This window comes from Cynoglossus semilaevis, chromosome 2 (genome assembly GCF_000523025.1).
Source record: "Cynoglossus semilaevis isolate Cse_v1.0 chromosome 2, Cse_v1.0, whole genome shotgun sequence".
Classification (NCBI taxonomy): domain Eukaryota; kingdom Metazoa; phylum Chordata; class Actinopteri; order Pleuronectiformes; family Cynoglossidae; genus Cynoglossus; species Cynoglossus semilaevis.
In genome coordinates this window covers 19742784-19757177 of record NC_024308.1, presented here as the reverse complement: position 1 = coordinate 19757177, position 14394 = coordinate 19742784, and the positions used below count along the sequence as shown (strand labels likewise).

Here is a 14394-nt window from a genome sequence, read left to right as displayed (position 1 = left end):
GGGTGAAACAGAAACACTCAGACTTTCCTCCCCATTGTGTTACAACTAAGAACACAGGTCTGTTACACGTTCCCATTTTGTTCTTTAACAACAGAAAAATGAAATTATGTTCTGAAAAAAAAATAAAATGTTTTAAAAAAAGGAAAATGATTATACCCTTTACGATACCAGTGAACAGAGGACAGTGTGATATTGAGTTAAAAAAAAAAAAAACATGCAAAAAAATGATTGTGGGCGTTCGTTAATTTCTGTGTTCTAATTGGTAGGTCAGGCAAAGGGAATGGTCATAAAATAACCTACTTATGTATATGTATATAAAGAGGTGTGGACTCGAGTCGCATGACTTGGACTCGAGTCAGACTCGAGTCATCAATTTGATCAATTTGATTTCGACTCGACTTGACAAAATGTAAAGACTCGACTTGGACTTTAACGTCAATAACTCGTGACTTCACTTGGACTCGAGCCCTTTGACTCGACGAGACCCGATACTTTCTCCAAAACCCAAAGTGATCTGTGTAAATATATATTATTTACGCCCCGAGTCCTTAGAAACGTAAGGACTCGGGACTTGACTTGACACTTTTTAGTCCTGACTTGAGACTTGACTCGGACTTGAGTGCAAAGACTTGAGACTTACTTATGACTTGCAAAGCAAGGACTTGGTCCCACCTCTGACATGTTATATATGTGTATGTAATGCATTGACTGCTGCTGACTGTTCAGATTTACTACAACTTCTTCAAATTTCTGGAATGTAAACAGAAATGGGGAAAATGGCACTGTAGAGTGATGGCTTTTTTTGAAATCGTATGATATCATTTACCTAACAAAAAAAAAAAACTTGAACGCTACGTGTCACGGGGAGATTGTGCCACTTACCTTGAGATGGTACACATTGCCCTGTGCCCTCATCACCAGTTCGCTAGCTGGAATTGACTGACCACATGCACTGCACGCTCCACTGTTTCCAAATAATCTGTAAGAATGAAAAGAAAGGCAACAAGTGGCAGAATTGTTATTAAATTATAGAATTGATTTCATATAAATTATATATCATTTACACTTCTGCCTTTTACCCTGCAATACCCGTGTTTCCCCAATAGACGGTGTGGAAAATGATACACGAATTTTAGCATTTTAGCCTTTATGCATGACTTTTACATGTCATTTATCTTAGTGCACACGAACGCTGTTCACTTTTTGGACAATTGTGGCCCGCGAGTCAAAAAGGTTTGCTGTTGAGGCTGGCCAGAAAATGTACGGTGTTGTCATCTTTTCAGTGACTTCAGGTCAGCGCAGAGATGACATAGTAAGCTGGTGGTTGGAATACAGACGTTCAAGGGCACGAAGAAGAGGGCAAACATAGGAAAAGTAACACAGTCAGAGAGATATGAGGCAAATAAAGAAGAATTATGTCAGGCTTGATAAGAGACTGAGAGAGCGGTAAAAAAAAAAAGAAGGGGGATTTTGACGAGTTGTATGGAAGATACACACTTAGAGGGAAGGATTTTTTTACTGATGAATGTTCAACAAGTCAGCTTAGTTAAGGATGGTAAAAAAAAAACAAAAAAGTGCCAGTCAGTGAGGACAGAGGGATGGTTGCATAGACAGACAGACAGACAGACAGATAAGCAGCAGTTTGGTTTTATGCCTGGGAAAAGTACTACAGAGGCATTTGTTTTGCTTTGAGAGTGATAGTAGGAAAGATTATTGAAGGTCAGAAGGAGGTGAACTGTGTCTTTGTGAATTTAGAAAAAGGCTTATAATCGCGTGCTTAGACAGGAACTGTGGTACTGTATGAGACACTCAGGAGTGGCAGAGAAGTACTGCAGGATTCCACTTAGGTGTGTTGACGGTGCTACAGATGAGTTCACGGTAAGGGCGGGAGTTTGATATGGTGAGGGACTGGTTGAAAGATAACGTCAGCCAGGAGACTCCGTGAACCATGATGTTTGAAGAAGAACTGTAATATGTGGGTGAGAACAGAGAGCAGAGGGTTGAAAACTTGGAGAGCTGGATTGTTGTCTTATATATACATACATATATATACATACATATATATACATACATACATATATACATACATACATATATATATACATACATATACATATATACAGTGCAGCTTTGAGATACAAGTTTAATCCGTTCCACAACAGCACTCATATGTCAGTAACTAAAAACCAATTAATTTGAAATATTAATAATTAATTTAATAATAATTAAATTAATATCCCCCATCTAAACATAAAAAAACAAAGATATAAACAAATATATAGATAATATAAAATAATAACTAAGAAACCATTTTTTATTACCGTTGTTAAAATGGGTAAAATAACCAAACGAGGGACAGTGAGCGAGGCAGCACGTAGGGTTGTTGCCACTAAGCGTAGGAGGACTGGGAGTGAGGACTCGTTTTAGATTAGAGAAAGAGAGAGAGAGAGAGAGAGAGAGAGGTAGAGAAAAGAGAGAAATAAAGCGATAGGTAAAATAACCAAGCGCAAGACAGTGAGCGAGACAAATGGAGCTCGGTTGAGCGCTCGTAACTCGAAAATCTTGCAAAAGTTGCTTACTCGTAACTTGGAAAAAAACTCGTTTTTCTGGCGGCCGCTTTTTCTGTGACAATTTAAGGCACTTTGCTTCAGAACATACACTTATTTACGCACACACAGAGGTAACCCAGAGAAACAACAACAACATGAGGAAGATGGGAGGGGGAAAGGCCAACTCACTCCAGTCTTAAAGGTACAATGCCAATTAAATTCAACCCTAATTTGTAACATAAAGCTGTCTTCCTTGTCGGAATGATGGAACAAGACTTTCTCAATAAATGCGTCCAAAGTAACAGGCAGGTTGATGACTCCGTAAATTGGGAACCCCTTGACCTTAATATGGACGGAGGTACATTTTTGGTACAAAAAGAAATGCGGTCACAAAAACATGAAAATGAGTAACACCATACGGCCACGTGTCTGTCCAAATTAAAGCAAACAGGCGCTCCACAAGATCAATTTCTTGCTCAATCGCTCCGTCTTTGCACTTGCCACAGCAGCAAATTTTAGCAGGCTAATGATAACCTTGAGCACAAGTAATCAGGAGCAAAGAGGATGGTCCGTCAGTGGCGTTTCCATTTACAGGCCCAGAGCTACTTGTGCTTGATATACAACGTGCACGAGTTAACCTTTTCAATCACGGCGTCAACACGTTGGATTTGCTTCTGCTCAAGGTTCTACTCTACTCTTCCCTTCCCTTCCCTAACCCCCACCTCTCTCGCTCTGTCTCTCCCGTCCCTCCCTCCCTCTCTCCCCCACCCTTTCTTGATAATGAAATGCTTGCTCCGGCTTCACTTCTATCTTCTAAGTCCACAATTTAGATTACTTCATCTCGGTGAGCAGCAAACTGAATGAAATTTCGATTTTAGCAGAAAGTAATTTACTGGGATCTGGACCCATTTGTCATCATATCTCACTGGGTGTTTGCTCTATCACTGCACTTTTCCTAAGCAATCAAATAAGACCGGAGCATCTGACATGCTCTAGAGAGAACGAGAGGGAGGGATGGATAAAAAGAAATGGAAGAGGGAAGGGAGGGGTATATCACCGGTGTGCGTTTGTGTATCAGATAACGTTGTTTGTGGCTGGGGGAAAAAAAATAATAATAAAAGATAGCGGAAGAAAAACATTCGTTTTAAGATTTTAGGAAGAATCTGTTTCAGCTTCGCAGGGCGCCTGGCAAAATGTATAGACAAATCAAACACACCGTGCAGCTCTTTTCTTAATTGCATGACGTTGTTTGATTGATAATATGTTTTTCTAGCGTGTAACACGTTACAACTTTAAACAATTTGTTTGGCGCCCAAACACCAAAGCCATTCAGTCATGCTGTCAATGAGGTCATAAAACCTTAAGTGGGATCAAGGCTAACTAGATGTGTGTTGTGCCACTGTGAGCGTAACTTGTCACCTCAACGCTCTCAATAGAATGTAGAGGCTTAAAAAAAAAAAATCAAAGGCACATAAACACTGCGTGCTCTTTAGTGCTAATGCTATAATTGAAATTACCTTTGATATTAAACAAGCAAGAAATCCTTTGATGTCACGTCTGTCAAAGGCAAAAGGACAAGAAAAGTGTCGGTGGAAGTATGAAACAGGTAGATGGAGATCAAAAGAGAGAGAGACAGGAGAGAGAGAGAGAGAGAAAACTGAAGAAATGATATTGTAAGTCAAAGATGGTGCTGCAAAAACACAAAGCCTGAAACTGTTTTGAAATTTGATCATTGAGACCGCAGTTTTATTCTTACTGATCGAATTAAAAACGCACATTAATAGACAATTTCAATTAGCGATGGCTAGATCCGATACTCAGGCTCCATGTTGCTCTAGCATTGGTCAAAATCTGGAGGAGCCCGCCTGATCAGATACCCGACTATACCCAACAGATACTCAAGGAGCTGTAACTTAAGCCCAAGTGCTCAACTTAACTTGTGCGACATGCGGTAAACAGGGATACTATCGCCATAGCAGCGGTAACGGAATTGGTATTGGTATCGCTGTATAATCTAATTTAAATGATCAGTCTACAGTGACAACAAGGCTGAGGGGCAGCGGTGGCTCAGTGGTCGAGAAAGCGGACTTGGGTCTGGAAAAGCTCCATGTTCGAGTCCGACAGCTGCCAAGGTGCTCTGAGCGTGGCACTTCTTCTTCCACTTTGCTTAAAAGCAGAGTTCACATTTCACTGTGTGCAGCGGTGCGCGGTGTCACAATCACAAGTAATTCACTTTCCTTTCCTTAATGCTATATATATATATATATAAAGTGGAAATTTGACACACAAAAGCCACAAAATTGTAATTGGAAACGTGGCAATCATTTCGTGAGCCCAGCTGTAGAGACATTTTTGTCAAACATTTCATTTAGACATCAAGGTGCAATATTCATTTCCATAAAAAAAAAAAAAAGATACTGTTGCTATGTAAAAACAAGAGGAACCATAAGTATGTAGTAATACTACTACATACTGCGTGCAACAATACTGTCAGATATGTATACGAACAGCAAGACAGGATTTAGATATTTACACAGAGTAACTGTGAAGGATGATTGAAGTAAACCCCATCAATGAAATGACTGTGACAGCATTTCATTCTGAGACCGCGGTTTACAAGATGGTAGAGAGACCAGACGTTATGTATAGTTTGTAGGTATGAGTTGCACGTCTTGAAGACAGGAGACTATACTGAAGGTTGCAGAGTTGAAATGATTTCTTTTAAGGGTGACTAAAAGAGATATGATTAAAAATAAAGTGCAGTCTGAAAAAAAAAAAAAAAAAAATTATTTTTCTAGTTTAAGCTACATGGCAGGTAGTAAAAGAGGAAGGCCCAAGAGGAAGAAATGTAAGACATGCAGATGGTTGTTGAACACAATAGGAGAAAATAGAGAGAGGAATATGCATAAAAAAATGCTCTAATTTTTACAATATTCATATATGTAGATTATGTTAGGCATATGTTGGGAAAAAAAGGTACAGAAGCCTATTTGTTGCCCAAGTGAGTGCATGAGAATTAAGCTTTTATACTGCTTGGGACTGTGACTCCAATTAGGCCTCCTTTACCAACGAAGTACAGTACGAGTCAGTATAATTAAGGTCACGGAATTATTTCATTTCGATGACAACGCCATTTTTGTTTGTTTCCTTCTAAGGTGAAAAATCAATCACGTTTGATTAAATTTTTTTAAAAAAAAGTGAGAATAAATAAATAAAAACACTACAAGAGCGAGTTTAACCCTTCCGTTTAGGTAATGACTATTGGATTTAATTTTAGTAATGTCTGCCTGGTAAATAAAAAAAAAATATATATATATAGTGTGGTAAAAAAAGGCTGTCTGCTATTAACGCTTTTGTTTGCCTCACCAAAAGCCCTTTTTGGTGGGGTAAAATGACCCCCCAGAACAATGATATGTGCAACACAGTCCATTAAAAACACCTCTTCACAGCAGCAGCAAATGCACTTTTAAAAGCATGAGGGTCCTATTGATACTGAAGCACAGCTTTTTTTTTTCTTTTTTTTTAAAGTAATGGATCTGAATTAAAAGAGAGGAAGAAGAAATGATAGGGCGCAATGTTATGAGATGGGGATGGCAAAAAATGAGGACAGGCTAGGGACGATCTGTTTAGTGGATCAGATTTTCATGCGTTTAATACAGCGAAAACGGAACCAAATCTGGACCATCGCTCAATTGCAGGCCTTTAATAAATTCTCTTAGAACCATTCCAGCAGAGTTTAACAGCCTCTTAACTTGGATGTGGAATTATTGTTTTATAATATCAGAATTTTTTTTTTAATTATAACTCTGTCTTTAATAGTTCACGTTCTGTCATTCTGTCCAAGTGTGAAGACTTCAAAATGATTTTACGTGGCCAACTATTAAGAGTTACTTACTGGTTAAGTGCTAGGTAATTACATTGTCGTATCTAATTAAGAAGACAATTGGTATTACTATATCTAGCAGCTACAACAGGTCGGTTGTCGGTTCCGAAGTGTAGTGGTTAGTGCGCCTGCCTCTGGAGCAGAGAGTCCTGGATTCCGATTCCCGGAGAAACCACATGCTTGGCGCCTGCTGCGGGCAGACTGTTAACAAAATATCTGCTGTTAACACAAGGATTTCCAAAAATATAAGATCAATAAAGTTCTCTCTCTTTTTTTTAACAAGTAAATGAATTTCCGCTAAACAAGGAGTTAGCTTTAGCAGCCAGCAACATTAATACTTAAAGCCTTAAGGTGGTAAAAATATTTCTTGAACTTTTTATTTTTAAATTTCGTAGATTTCAATGAAACCTTTTAGCAATGACCAAGACAAATGTGTTGCTTTTGACTTTATTTTTTTTTTTTTTTTTTTTTTGGGTCTCAAATATTTAGACATCTGCAGAGCGGTTAAATTATTTGTTAATGGTAAATCAGTGATCTCACAGTCAATGAAAATGAATAAGTTGACGTTCTGTTTTTTAAATGAACACAGGGATTTTAGAAAGTGCGACTGAAGACACAGCTCAGGGGTGGCGGGTAAAAGGTAAAATCGGTACAAACTTTAAATCACATCATGTAGAACCGTGTCCAGCCTGATCGCAAGCTTTAATGCAGCGCCTGTCTCTTTCGATGCGCCTGTCTCGAACAATTTTAACTTTATCGATGCAGCACATGGGAAATTCCTGTGTAAACAGCTGATCTGCTGCAACACGCTGCCCCCTGCAGGCACCACGTACTGCATGTGGTTCCTCTGGGAATCAAACCAGGACTACCTGACTCTCTGCTAACCGCTACACTATAGAAGCACTTCAGCCAGAATTACTTAACTTGGGATTTGACCAGCAGCAAGATATGTTGTAGTTGTAAAATATCTTGTTTTAACTGATCTCATTTTTTTAATTTTTTTTTTTTCTTATAAAGGTTGTTAAGACAATCATGCAATGATGCACAAGGCTAGAAGATTGGAGAGATGTCGTGACCTAATGACAAATCCTCAAACAGTAGCTGACCTATTTGTTGAGGCTGCCCAGAAATAGTTGGTAGTTCAGTAAAGAAAGAGCAAAGCCCTTACAATGACTTCTCAAGTAAGGCCCTACCCTCAAATCACAGTGAGACAAGGGCTGAAACTGTCTCTAAAGCGTCCTTCAGGCCAGACAGAGCACAGAGACTGTAAGGGACTAATATATAGGAATACACAGGTGAGATTTTTTTTTTTTTTTTTTGGGTTTTAAACAATAAGAAAAAGCAAACAAGCCGTTAGTACATTTCAACAGAAAGAAAACTTGGTGTGACCTTGAGTTCTTAAAAAAACCTGTTTTATCGATAGCTTATTTAGATTAGTAAAGCCACTTTACTTATGAACCATTTTTAAGATGGACAACATCATGAACCCATGTTTGTAATATTTATAACAAAATTCTCTCTCTTTTATTTTCCTCTTCATCGTACTCTATTGTCACACCCTCCCCTCCTCACTTTTCAACTCAGTTTAGTTAATTAAATGTTTTGTTGAGCAGTGTGGGGCTGTCATTCACTTTCGGACAACATCACTCGGAGCTAAGAGACAAGCCAGGAACCAGATCTCATTAGATGTAACCCATCAGGACTAAAGAAAATGGCAGAAGCGGGCGGGGTGGTGGTGGGGGCTATAATTAAAGCATTTAATTGTGTAGACTTACTGTCAGACAAGTCGCCCCCTCCATCCATCCTCCCGACTGCCCCCGCGGGTCTCATCTCAATCTCCGCATTCATCTCGTGCCTTCATAACGTAGCTGTTTAGCTCTTTCACTGCGTGTGCTCTCATTACGACTGGGTTTGTGTATCTATGTTCTTCACTCTCCTCCCGGGCCTAATTTTAATTATATCATAGGCCCATTATGAATAAAGCACTGCTGTTGACTTCAGCGTTTTTAATGACTTCCTGTCGAGACGACGCAAACGTGTTTTCAATCCAACTTGTGCAACCAACTTGGAGCTTACTCGTCTCCGCTTTGAACTATTTTGGTTACATTATTTCTCCGGATTTTTACACTAATATAAGCAAAAAAGATTGGGTCAGGTATTCGGAGTGAAAGGCTCCCTCAACATTTTCCACTCAAGTTTTGCAAAAATGAACAGCAGTCCCACTTCAAATTGTGAGCTCACCTGATGTAGTCATTTCTGCACAGGATCATGCCGCTTTTGGTGAAGCATGACGTGCCAATTTCGCCGAGCTGGGCCTGACAGCAGGAGCATTTTAGACAACGGCTGTGCCAGTAGCTGTCCATGGTGTAGAGTAGGAAGCGGTCCACAATTTTAGCCCCACATCCTGCACACCGCTTCCAAGATAGAGGGCCTGTTCCGACTGGCGGTGGCTGGTTACTAGCACTGCCTCCTGGATTTACCATTGTCCCTAAAAAAAAAAAAAAAAAATACACAACGGTAGGTGTAGGTTAAGTGGCTGATACAGGTAGATGATAAAGAGGCTTATTTTCTTCATATTAAATGGCTGTAAAATAAGCGAAAAAATACTATTACTATACTATTTATATTAATATTATACTATATTATACATCTTTGTTACTGCTTTTTTAAATAACAGATTTAGCATGTAATAGGAACAGTACATATGCCTGTATATTTTCCTTTATTGGTAACACATATGTCCAGTTATGCACAAAAAAATAATGACATACGTCTGTTTTACTTGGGGGAAAAAAAAAAGCTCTCATTAATTAGACTTGCAAAAGACTCTACCATTCTCTAACTTTGCTTGTAAGGAACCACTGTGTTGAGCATTAGTGAAATGCAGCATCGTGGCCTTATAATAACATTACAGGCCCAACTGCAGACAGTAGAAGACCTCAGGGAAGGACAAGCAATGTGCAATGCAATGCGACTGGTGCCTTGAACTCCTCTTTGAAGCACTGTTGCTATCATATCCTCTATGGCTGCTACAGCTCTGGTCAATGAGGAAACATTTCATAACTTAATATTATTGATTAAATTTTTTTTTTCTCAAATTAATTACCAACTTTATTTTTCTATAAAGGAAGCAATGCCCTTACTGACACAATCATTTCTCACCAGGGTTGAGAATTGGGGACTAGGTGATAGGCCTGGGATGATAATCAATAAATCCATTGATCGCATGATAAATAAAAAAAAATGAAATCAACAATTTTGTCGGCCTTGATACATTGCCATGTGCCTATGGTTTTCCTCGTCTTTCCGTCCAACATGCATTCACACAAATTCCCAGCGTTTGATAATTGGCTAGCAATCCCTTGTTATGAACATCGACTGCGAAACAATAAAATGATTTCCAGATTGATTTCTCTCAAAGTTGGAAATCAACACTGTCATTGCCTTGTTTTGGAGCTAGCCAAGGGAAGCGAGATGACTCTGTTGTGTCTAATTCAATTAGCCTACAGTGTAGTGTAGAAATTGATATGAAATGTTGAATTTCAAAAAAATATCTTTAATGAAAAGCACCAAGGCATGATGAATATGATTCAGCCAATTTGTGGTCTCAAAAATAGCAAATATATGTTGCTTGTATGTCACTTATATTAATCGGGGCTCTGGAAATGTAAAACATTTAAAAGTGTTCACAGAAACTAGGACACTTTTGCTGTTTTGTAATGGAAGGAAAATGTGAACCTAAACAAAAACAATTTAAAAAATAACCGTTGTTTATTCCAACTTTTCTGGTCTAACTTTTCATAGTTCTTTTTTTCTTTTGAAACAATAACTTTATATATGCATAGTATATATATATTGTAATTATTTTTGATGAATAACCAAGGCATCTATGGGCCCTCCGACTGTGTGAAACATATTCCAAAGAAGAAGCTTTGTTCTAAAGCAGAAGTGACAAATGAGGAGGATTTGTGTGCATGGTACTTTTGTCGGTTTTCAGGGATAATTTTTTTGAAAGCTTACAAATAGCTAAAAAGGAGCTCATTCGTTAAAGAAAAAAAAAATTGAAATATATTTAACTTCGCTAATAATCCTGGTTATTTGTCAATTTAAGAAATATCGCATACCAACTATTTTAAATTGTGTAGTACATGTTTTCAGAGTTTATCTATAGTGTTATGAAAAAAAAAGCAGGACTTTTAAATCTAGAATTTTGTTTTAAAAAATGATCTGTTTTGTTCAGGGGATAAAAGAAAAAAAAAATGCAGTTAATACGACATGGAAAATTTCCAAAGAGCACAATGCAATATGGTCTAACTTTTGTTATTTATTGTGTTTAATATTTCCGTTATTTTGTTAAAGAGTAAAAATTATTCTCCTATTATTTAAGTCTATAAAACAACTGACAATTTTGTGGCGCTTTGGCCCAGAGGCAATGTCTCTTTCATTGGTGTGGAACCCCTCGATTCACCTCCTGGGCAAGATCCGGTTAGATTGGTACCTTGGCGGTGTGAATTGGGTAGCGGTCATGGAGACTGCTGACCCCCGTGACCCGGTAACGGATAAATGAATGGATGGAACTGAAAATTTCGCCAAGGAAATCACATAACCTGCTTTTTTAGTTTTCCATGTATGGTTAGGGTGTCAGCCTTATCTTACTTCAGGTTGGTTAGAATTACCACTATTTAGGCATGGCCAAAGCCAAACGTTTATTAAAGACTAGTTAGTTAGAATGTGTGTACAGGGGTGGGTGGGTGGGGCGTAGGGAGGAGGGACATACTCAAACACATAAACACATGCACTGAGACCATTAGTGAAGGCTCTCAGAGACGAACCTCGGCTCGACTGATTAAATCTGAAAAGCACACGAATCGCGAAAAAGGGGAGAAGGGGAGCTGAAAATGACTCCCTGGATAAACAAGAGGGAACATTATTAAGTTTCATTTACCAACCACAGACGGAGAGAAGGTGGGGGTGGGCATTCACTGAAAATGGACAAACTTGTGTGCATTCAATTAAACGGGCAGATGTCGCAGTCCAAAACAATGTCTAATTTTTTTTTTTACCATTGTATGTGTCTTTTGTCCTGCATTCCTTTTCGTGTCTCCTATACCTGCCCCTTTTACTCAATCCACCAAAATGTCTCTGTGCTCACCTACTCCTCTGTGTACTTTACTTGCTCTGTACTTCTCTGTACCTTGTTCTGGCCAACCTGTGAAAAGTTGCTCATTGGTTCAATCCCTGATGCTTACTGATGGTCTTTCTGGTATTTCTGGGGTTTTATGGTTTTTTCCCCCTGTATGTTTCCTTCATGCATAGGTTCAAATCACGCAGGTGTGGGTAACACGACTCTCTAAATTGAGCATAGGTATGAGTAACGATTGTGTTTGTTTTTCGCCTCCATACATGTCCAGATATACAGTCCCTCATATTTGTACACGTTTTTTTTTAAAATTTGTCTACTGTTCTTTCTTTTATTTTCGCCCCTAACAACTATCTTGTATCCATACTGCCCTTTTTTTCGTGTTCTTCTCCCTATACAATAACATTATTCCTGTTCTCTTGTTTATTGCAATGTCTATTTACTATCGTTTCTTATGTCTTCATCTTGTCACATCTTAACCAATGTCTCTTTTCCGGCGTCTTCTACCTCGTCCTGCTGCCCTGCTGTCTCGTGTTGTGACGAAATTTCCACAATTCTATGTCTTCTTTCCTTTTGTCTACCATCTTTAATTGATTATTTTGTGTCCGTGTTCACTGTTTACAGGCTCCTTTCAATATCAGAAACAAACCATCATTCTGTTCCGATAAACAGGCTCGTGCCAACACGACATAAGATACCGAAGATACCAGCATAACACCACAGAAACGCAGGCAGAATGTGAATTAACTTGCTTTAAAATAACTGTAAATCATCCAACAGGAACATTACTCACCTTGCGTATTGACCCAAAGCTTCCTGGATGTGAAGTTCAACACTATCCGTGAGAAATAGCGACGACTGCAAACTGCCTCTGTCTCTTTCCAAACAACCGTACACACACCGACACCAACACAAACTCACAAATGCACTAACGCTGCGTGGTCCGCGGGCTACTCCAGCTCCGTGCGCGTCTGGTGCTCGTGTTTCAAAAAGAAAGGAGCAAATGGAGTTATCAGATTGTATTTCCACAGTGGACGCGTCCTCGCCGTCTCACTGTTGCTGCTTCACAGAGCGGACTGTTTTGCGCAACAAAACAACTCCATTGTGTGCACGAGCCCTACGCAGGTGTCTCCGTCCAAAACCCGCTGTCGACGCGGTTTCAAGTCTTTTTAAAAGCTGGGGCCAGTCTTTTCATTGCTCCTCTCGGTGTGCGTGAGTACGTGTACGGCTGACATGAAGAAAAACCTTCAGTAAAGTAAAACATGGGAGGAAGGGGAAACAGGCATTTAGCCGCCTGACGAAGGCGACAGTGCAGCCAATCAGCGCCTGGTGTGTTGAAGCGGAATATGAACTGCAGCCAATGGCTACGGGAGGAGGTAAGAAGACTCGGAAACAGAGGTGATCTGTGCAAAAACACTGTTCAATTTCAACCTTTTGAATCAAGTAATTGGGCTGATTCAAACATTCTCACTTTATTTGTTTTAAAAGACACACCAAGTTATATAATACAATATAATATAATTTGTATTATATTACATTATAAATGCAATTCAATTAGTAGACAATACATGTTTATATATTGGACTTAGCGGCGATTGAACCCGAGAAAAACGGCCAGTCCCTACATTCCTACGCGGTGGCGCCATCGTCCGTCACTGAAACTAACTGCAGCCATGTCTGGCTCTCGATTCAACTCGATTAAAAAAGCGTTAAGTCTGAGGTACAATTGGTCTGAACGCGTTTAAGGGCTACAATATATGATATTATTATATTATTATTACATGAAGAAATGCGTTTAAATAGGTACATCATCTTAAAGAGATTTAGCCTCAGTGCGCAACACTGTCCACTGGGTCTTCAGTCAGAAAAATAATCAGTTAAAATAATTAAAATTAAAAAAAAAAACACTGCTTTTTGGAGCAATTTGTTTTAAGAGTGGGTTTAAGGAACAAAACAACTTCATTATGAACCGCAGCCGTTTCATTAGTATGATAAGTTGTGTGTAATTTTGATTTGTATCTTGACTTTGATTGTTTAATAATAAACAGAGGAGATTGCGTATCATGCCAATGATTTCCCTTTGGACCAAAACTGGTGCTTAAAATGAGTAGTTCTCCTGAGCACTCATCAAGTCCCTTATTCTCTTTGTAAAAACAAAACGCAGTACAGAAGACTGAGAAGAATCTTTTTTTTTTCCCCCACCAAGGAACAATGATTAAATTGATACAAATAATTAATACAGAGGGGAATTATGAAATGGCTTTGAAAACAAGTGGATCATCATCACAAGAAAAGCTTTGTTTATTCCAAGTCTGATTTAATGAGCTTTTCGACATAATTGGCAAGAAGTCAAAGTGAAAAAGAAAAAGAAAGTAGGGAGTGAGGAAGCTGAGGCAAAGAAAACGCATTCACCTTACCACCAGAAATTGATCATTACCTTTTATTTTATGAAATCATGAGTTTATCTAGAATGGGCATAAATGATAAATACACAAAGATAATACCCGTTTAAAGTATGTTTCTGGAGAATTCTTTTATTTTTACATATATTAAATATGCTAATGGCCATTGTAATAAAATGACATTTAAAGTACTCTTTCTTTTCTTTCTTTATATGTGTTTTACACAAATATACATATAGATCTGGGGTCACCAACCTTTCTGAAACTGAGAGCTACTTCAAGGGCACTTTGTAATACAGAGAGCTACTTGTATAGACAGATACATACATAGATAGATAGATAGATAGATAGATAGATAGATAGATAGATAGATAGATGATAGATAGATGGATGGATGGATGGATGGATGGATGGATGGAT

General features: G+C 38.6%; 1 protein-coding gene across 2 annotated transcripts in view; it reads right to left on the bottom strand.

The window, feature by feature from the left end:
• The window catches only part of lmo4b (LIM domain only 4b), an 18771-nt gene that overhangs the window by 974 nt on the left and 3403 nt on the right, over positions 1-14394 (bottom strand). Inside the window, exons 1-3 of one of the 2 annotated variants that reach the window (XM_008307353.3) lie at positions 12366-12887; positions 8674-8920; positions 883-979 (exon numbers count right to left, since the gene is read on the bottom strand). In XM_008307353.3, coding sequence (XP_008305575.1) covers positions 883-979; positions 8674-8915 — 339 coding nt within the window. In that variant the 5' untranslated portion in view covers positions 8916-8920; positions 12366-12887. Of the gene's footprint in view, positions 1-882; positions 980-8673; positions 8921-12365; positions 12888-14394 lie in introns of those variants that run through there. The other variant, XM_025065955.1, reaches the window with a different exon arrangement.